Genomic DNA, 7356 nt, shown 5'->3' with positions numbered 1-7356 from the left:
TATGCAGCTACCTATAGGGGCCATTCTACAGAGCTGGTTCAAAGTCAGAGCTGAAACATCTTCACATTCATGTGGCTCTTCCCCAAACTTGGTACGGATGTAAATTCTACCAAAATTTGTCACATCTGAAACACAACAATATATGATTTAATGAGATTATATTTAAGATTTACCTTGTAAATATGTATATATATATATATATATATATATATATATATATATGTTTAATTTATAAAAATGTTTTCACAGGTGAATCAATGAGTTGATTTTTTAATCATTTTATTTCATAAAGGGCATAAAGGTGATGATACTGATTTCATTAGGTTTAATTTTACTGTACACTGAACCAAACACTGAGAAATCAATACACTTTATTTTTGTCAACACATCCCATGTTTCAGTCATGACAGTAACGTTTTGGAGCTGCATGTTATGAACCATAGGAACATTACTGACACTTCAGTGATACTACAGTAATAAGCATTATTACTATAATTATTATTAATAATTATAAATAATTATTATAATTACAGAGGCAATGATTATTTTTATTTACCTGTGTTTGTACCAGCTGCATTAATGTAACATGCTGACTTAAAGGTGCAGTCCACAGCTGTAATCTAATAGACCCACTGGAACGTCATGATTACATCACTGCAGCAGAAACAAGTGGTGGAAAAAAGGCGAAGACCTTCATCTTCTTCATCAGAATACCGTTGTTGGAGACGCCATTTGAAGCTAAACTGCCATTACACAGACTGGACTGATGAAATCCGTTTATCACACTCAAAGACAAAATCAATGATGTAGTTAATAACAATAAATTAGTAACAGCAGCAACCACAGAGCTGGTGTTCTCAGTGGGCTCTTCATAATGGTAAATACAACCGACCAACATTAACATTAGCATGTAAGCAGCATGTAGACAAACCTAACTGCTCAGACAGTTCAGCTCTAACATCCCTCAGTGTTTAATGAGTGAATGGGACAGTGATATTATATCTGTTATAACATTTACTTTAGCTAAGACCACATGTGATCACTGAGGACTGAGGACGTCTGACAGAGGAGACCTCCATGATCTAGAGTCGACATTGTTGATTCACTTCTTTAACTTCTGCTGAAAACCATTAAAATAACTGGAGATGTCTGGTTGATCCCTGCTCCTGACCTAACTGTCACTTCCTGCCACCAGTTTGGCTCCGCCCACAAAACACGTCATCATTGTTTACAAACAAAAAAAAGGTTGTCATGCTTTTTATGAGATTGAGTAACAATCTCCTCACAGTCCTTACCTCTGACTATTCTGTGTGTTCGTATTCCAGCCAATCAAAACGCTGCTTCATGAGCGATGCAATTTGATTGGCTGTTTAGCTTTTGCTAGAATCTCATAGTGCACCTTTAAGTCAGTGTTGTCCTTCAGCTGGTGTTCAAACCATGTCGCCATACATGGAGTTAATAGTAAAATACTTTTATCTTAACTGTGTTAAACTGGTGTGAAGTGCTGCTACCACAACAATGCTGTCACGACTGAAACCTCACCACCGTTTCAGTCGTGACTGTTTCCATAGTAACAGTTTTAGATAACTGTTAGCCAGCTGTGAAGATGCTAGTCAGCACATAGTTAGCTAGCACAGTTCTAACTATAGCTTCTGAGAGAGGGACTTCCTGATCAAAAATGTCAGCCAATGGACTAAAATATACGCTGTTGCCATAGTGACATGAAAGTGCAACAATGCAACAATGGAAAAGTTTGCAGTATTTCTTTAGTTAATATTTACAGGTTAGTGTTTGGGACAGCCACCTCCCAGCTGAGCATACACTATAAATGATGATTTTACATTTATTGAGCTCACTGCCGTCTCAGATGATTTTGGATCTTAATAAATATGTAAGATTTGCACCAGCAGTTTGCACAGGTTCAGTAGAACAGTCCAAAGACAACACCTGAACCTCCAGCAGAGTGAACGCTGCTCCTGATGAATTTTACATTGACCGTCATCTTTGTAGTTTCAACAGATGGTCACTTAAACAAATGAGCTGCAGAGGGGAGAGAGGGGTAACGTCACTGAGGGGGGTGGGATACAGCACTAAATGCACAAGTTGTAATAAACCTGGTGTAACAGCCACACCTGTCTACTACAGCTCTACAGAGGAGGAATGTGGCACAGCAGCGACTCTGGGTCCAGAGCAGAGTTTCCCACATGTCATTATTACACCACATGTGTTATAGTGGTGAACTGTACTGAGAAAATATGACCCAATCCTCAGGTTTGTCTGTTTACCGACACTGTCACAGCTGTTAGTTTCAATAAGTATTAAATGAAATTTAAATCTGGTCTGATCATGTGAAGCAGATGTGTTAAAAACAAAACATCTGTATATGATTAAGGACAAGAACTGTTTAACACATGAGGTTAAAAACAAAATGTCCTGTTGTGAGTTTCAGGCCGTGAATGAAACTCAGGAACACGACCTTCATTTACCTCTGAAACACAGACGTATGATTTTAGAAATGAGAGGAAATGTTTATTAAATGCTGCTGTTGGCTTTTTGAAAATAAATACAACTGTGATCTGTATCATTTAGGACTCGTGTTGGTGTGTGTGATGACAAAACATCATCTTCAGTGTTTTAACGTGAAGCTCAATAAGACAATCAGATGTGAGGAGAGGACAAACTGTGACACAAATAGCAACACTGGTAAAATGAAGAAACAAGTCTTATCAATAACTTAACACCAAATCAATAAGTCAGGGACCAAATAAATATTTTCTTTTAGTTTACAGACAGTCGACGATCACAGTGTCAGAGCGCCACAGTGAGTCTCACTCTGCTTCTTCATGTGAATCTGACAAAAAGTGCTTTTCAGTGTGAAGTCCTCTCTTCACTGTTGTCACGTCCGTCAGCACTTCACATATCAAATATTAGTTTGATCTCATAGAGTCACTTTATACAACACAAGGTGGAAGCTTCCCACGTCAGTAAATAGAAGATTATACGGCTTGTGTGTGTGTGTGTGTGTGTGTGTGTGTGTGTGTGTGTGTGTAAGTCTCCTGAAAGTGGAGGATTTGTGTGTCCCAACACTTGGCCTCAGGTCTTTTCTTCTTCTTCTCCGGACGTTTTTCTTTGTGCATCAAACAACAAAAACCTCCACTGATCCAGAATGCAGAGTCCAAACTGTTTCTCCACGTCCCCCATGAGTCCAGGTCCTGGGTCCACGTCCTGATGAGTCTCTAACAGTCTGCTCAGTCATCTGACTGTCGGCCTCGGCCTTTCCTGGCACGATGTCGGCGTCTCCTGCGTTCGCCGCGGCTGCCGTGGCGATGCGTGTGGTGGTGTGCACTCTGACTGTCTCTGAGTCGCCTCACCATCTCATGGTCCTTGTTGCCCAGCACCCGAGGCAGGAAGAGTGAGGCTTTGTCCGTGCTTCTGGTCTTGAAGCCTCGCCGTGGCCGGCCTTTGCCGTTGATAGAAACGTACCACTGCCGCTTGGCGCTGGCCCGCCGCTTGTTGCTGCTGCTGCCGCCCCCTGGTGGCAGCGGCTGCTCAGTGGAGTGGTGGCGGGATGCATATGTGTTGTACCCCAGCTCGTGGATCCGCTCCACAAACTCACACTCTTTGTTGAACACTTCCTGGGGAGATGAGGAGGAAGGAAACAGTGAGCCACATTTGTCAAGCAGCTTGCAGCATGTTTTTGATTCACGGGACAAACTCTCAAAGACACAGAGTGTTTCCGCTCTGCTCCCACGAGCCCCTCTGACACCCCCACCACCCACCACCCACCACCACACACCACACCAGCCTTACAGTCCTGGAGTCTACTCCAGATAAATACTCAATTCACAGGAGAGCAGGAAACCAGATCTGAGAGGCCTGTAACCTGCAGCCTGTGGGCTTGTGTGTGATGAAGAGGAGGAAGATGATGGTGAGGATGATGATGGAATCTGTACCCACCGATGCATACAGCCGGCCTTTATCATTCATGGCCAGATATCTGTCAGAGAAAAGCCCTTTGATGGCCACAACTCCCACATCCACCGCTGTGATCTCCATGATGCCTGAAACACACAGAAAGCAACCGTTACATGACGTCACACGCAGGACTACACGTGTTTAATTTAATTTACAATAGATTTATTGATCAATGGCCTGTAGGTTCTGACAAATTCAGTCTCAAACATTAAAAAACGCTAAGATAAACAAATGATTGTCAAAGTAAATGAATTCATTTCCGCTCCCGTTTGAAACCTGTTCGCGCCTCATTCAGAGTTTATTGTCTGTTTTAATCAGCGCTTGATTAATTGATTAATCAGTGGCATATTGACAGACTCTAATGGCCCCTGATTAGATAAATACATCCGTCAGGACAGCGCCTTTGTCCCGCCTGGATGTTAATACTTCGGCTGATAGCCTACTTGTAATAGAGATTAACCTGCAGCTCACACACACACACACACACACACACACACACACACACACACACACACACACACACACACACACACAGAGTAACTGACAGTGAAACTAGATCCTGATAAATTAATCATATCAAACTAATAAAAATAAAGTAGGCCTACTGCACATTTCAATATATATAATATTTAATACACGTGTTTATTCTAAACTAAAACTTTCATCACGCAGTTTACATTTGAAAAAGTTTTAATTTGACTTGAAGTCACACTTTGAATTCAGATTTCCATCCTTCACAAACACACATGTGTTCATCAGTGATCAGGGCTCGGTGCTGGTACTCACTCAGCGGGTTGTTTTCCTCCAGTGAACCGTCTATTTTCCCGTTAGGATGGATCTGTAAATGATATTTAGTCGCGCAGTAGAGCTTCCTTCTCCTCGGCGCTCCTCCGAGGTGCTCGTAGACTCCTCCGCGACCCCCGGCGTCCCTCCGCTGCCGGGGGTCGCAAGCCTGGCCAGGGGCGCAGCGGGCCCGGGAACTGACGGGATCCAACAGGCTCAGCAACACCAGCAGAGATATCATCAGCATTGTGGCATGGCCGGAGAGCGACGACTGCGGCGAAAAAACAGAGAACTCCCGCACGGCTCTCGGGGTCCCATTAAAGTGTCGGGGCCCCCCACAACACCGGAGAGCTCCAAGCAACTGCGCAGCACACGAGCCCGAGAGACACCGCAGATACACAGCCGCTGATCCCCCGAGGTGGGATCCGCTCCTCGCCTCTGCTGCTGCTCCAACTCCCTCCTGCGGGTCTGACTGACTGAGAGCCTGAGCTCAGACCGAGCGCACATATAAAAGAGGCTTGTGGCGACAATAGGCTGAACTCCGACCAATTGATACAAAGGAAAGGGGGAGGCAAAGGTATCAGCCCTGTGTGAAGCGAGGGACTGCGGCGTGGATAAAATTACACAGTGGCTGAGCGCGGAGCAGCTCTGTCCTCTGAACGCCTCCTCTGAAATGTCCGAAAAGAGCAATTAGACAAATTATACAGGTGGGCCGAACCTGCGTCAGCCTCTGCGACAGGTGAGCGACAAGTCTGAGAGATGCCCCAGTAATTAAACTAATTCATCGACATAGACTTCAATAAAAAATACAAAATAAAAAAACTTAGCAAACGGTTGAATCCTGATGTTTTAACCAGGTCACATTTATTTATGGATTAAAAACAAGGCAAAGAATAAAATCAATAAAGAGCCAGAGGAAGAGATCAGAATAAAAGACTGAAAACAAAACCACCACACACCAACAGAATAAAAACCACATCAAGTGGATCCAAAGTCTAAAGAATAAAGGTGCGTTTTGAGCCTGAAATGAAGGACTCAGAGGAGGGGGCAGATCTGAGGGGGGGGGGGCACTGCTCCACAGTCACCCCTGAGTGTAGATTTAGCTCACCCAGGAGTCAGTCAGAGGAGCAGAGGGTCCAGGAGGTGGGATAATAATCTGAGGCCTTCTATCACACTGGTAGATTTCACTTCAGTGAAACTTTGAGCATCTGAAGACATAAAAAACTCGGGTCAAGATAAAGTTTACATACATTCATCCCAGTCTAACAGGTGCTTGTCGAGCGTGCACAGTGGAAGCGAGGCTGAGGTCAGCGTCGGGTTTGTGTCATTTGTAATTTGCCTTGAGTCAGAGCTCGGTGCTGCAGTCCTGATCCTCAGAGCTCCTCCAGGAGTAGTGGTGGTGGTGAGCTTGAACCTGAATCAAACCCAGCTTCTTCCTCTCTGCAGTTCAAAGTTGACAGCCATCTTTGTTCTCAGATGTTTATGCGCTCCTTCCTCCTTTTGACCTGCGAGCGCTGCCTGCTAACACTCATTTCAGCTGAAGTTAGACCGAGAAGAAAAGATGAATGAACCTTGAGTCTCAGGGTCTCCCCATGTGCTCCTCACACCACAACCCCTCTCTCCTGTGCAGGATTCTTTATCCTTCAGCCAAGCGATGGATCGTCCCAGACTTTTCCCATCCTAATGCCCCAGCTCTGGCGAGGCAGCAGCCGGTGGGCGGAAGAGCAGCAGGCTAAATGACTGTGCCTAAATTGCTTCCATCTTGGTCACATTAGGGTTTGCATTCTGGTAATTAGCACCATCATCTACAAATCTCTCTGCCCCTTGGCGCTGCCCCACCGCTGCTGCGAAGGCCTCTGCTGAGAATCCCCCAGAGGCTCGACGGTTAATTTGTCTTCCCCTCCCATACATCACCCAGCGAGCTGCCTCTGTCACTTTATTTACCCCGATGATCAGAAAAAGCAGCTCTTTTAATTACAAATGTGTGCACATTATGCCTCAGAGACCCCTCGCAAGTCAGACTACACACCAAAACATCAGCCAACATCACTGCGTATCTGAGGTTGTTCTGGTGGCCGTCTCTAAGTGAGACGCTCTTGATGTGGTTAAATGCTGGAAGAGGGAGGAACCTCTGATGTGGTGTGCTGTTTCTCTCAGAAACTATTTTAATTACGCTCCCTTCCACGCCGCCCACATAGCATCCCAGTAATAAGCAGGGTAAACGCTCTCAATTTGTGAGGCACACGCGCGCACACACACACACACACACACACACACACACACACACAAACACAGACAGACACACAAGCATAAGTGTGTGTTGTCGTTTTTAATTTTTAAGGTTAAATCTTCAACATTAGATCCAGGCTTTAGGCTGCGGCCCGACACGTTTCTCACTTCGAAAATCGCCACATATGGAGGCCAGGTCAGGTCCTTCATAAAATATGTTTCTATACAACTGAACTACAACAGGAAATACATTGTGTAGGAAACGTAAGTACGACCAGAGTAATGAGGAAATGTTATTTGTTTACACATCTGACAAACATGTTGATAGTGAACGAATCAGTAAAACGTTCACAGACAATGTGTTTGTTT

The 7356-nt window shown here is 44.5% G+C and overlaps 1 protein-coding gene across 1 annotated transcript; it reads right to left on the bottom strand.

Annotated features, from left to right (window-relative positions):
- Window positions 1-335: 335 nt before the first annotated feature.
- On the bottom strand, window positions 336-5252 carry fgf3 (fibroblast growth factor 3). Its single transcript, XM_023425537.2, has 3 exons — window positions 4762-5252; window positions 3958-4061; window positions 336-3635 (listed from the first exon to the last, which is right to left on the bottom strand). Exons 1-3 carry the CDS (start codon window positions 5003-5005, stop codon window positions 3249-3251), a joined length of 735 nt encoding a protein of 244 aa, XP_023281305.1. The 5' UTR covers window positions 5006-5252; the 3' UTR covers window positions 336-3248.
- Window positions 5253-7356: the final 2104 nt, after the last annotated feature.

This window comes from Seriola lalandi, unplaced genomic scaffold (genome assembly GCF_002814215.2).
Source record: "Seriola lalandi dorsalis isolate HSWRI2012SDOR001 ecotype SW California unplaced genomic scaffold, Sedor1 jcf7180002054784, whole genome shotgun sequence".
NCBI lineage: Eukaryota > Metazoa > Chordata > Actinopteri > Carangiformes > Carangidae > Seriola > Seriola lalandi.
The sequence above is the reverse complement of the archived record's forward strand: the minus strand, read 5'-3'. Positions and strand labels throughout refer to the sequence as shown.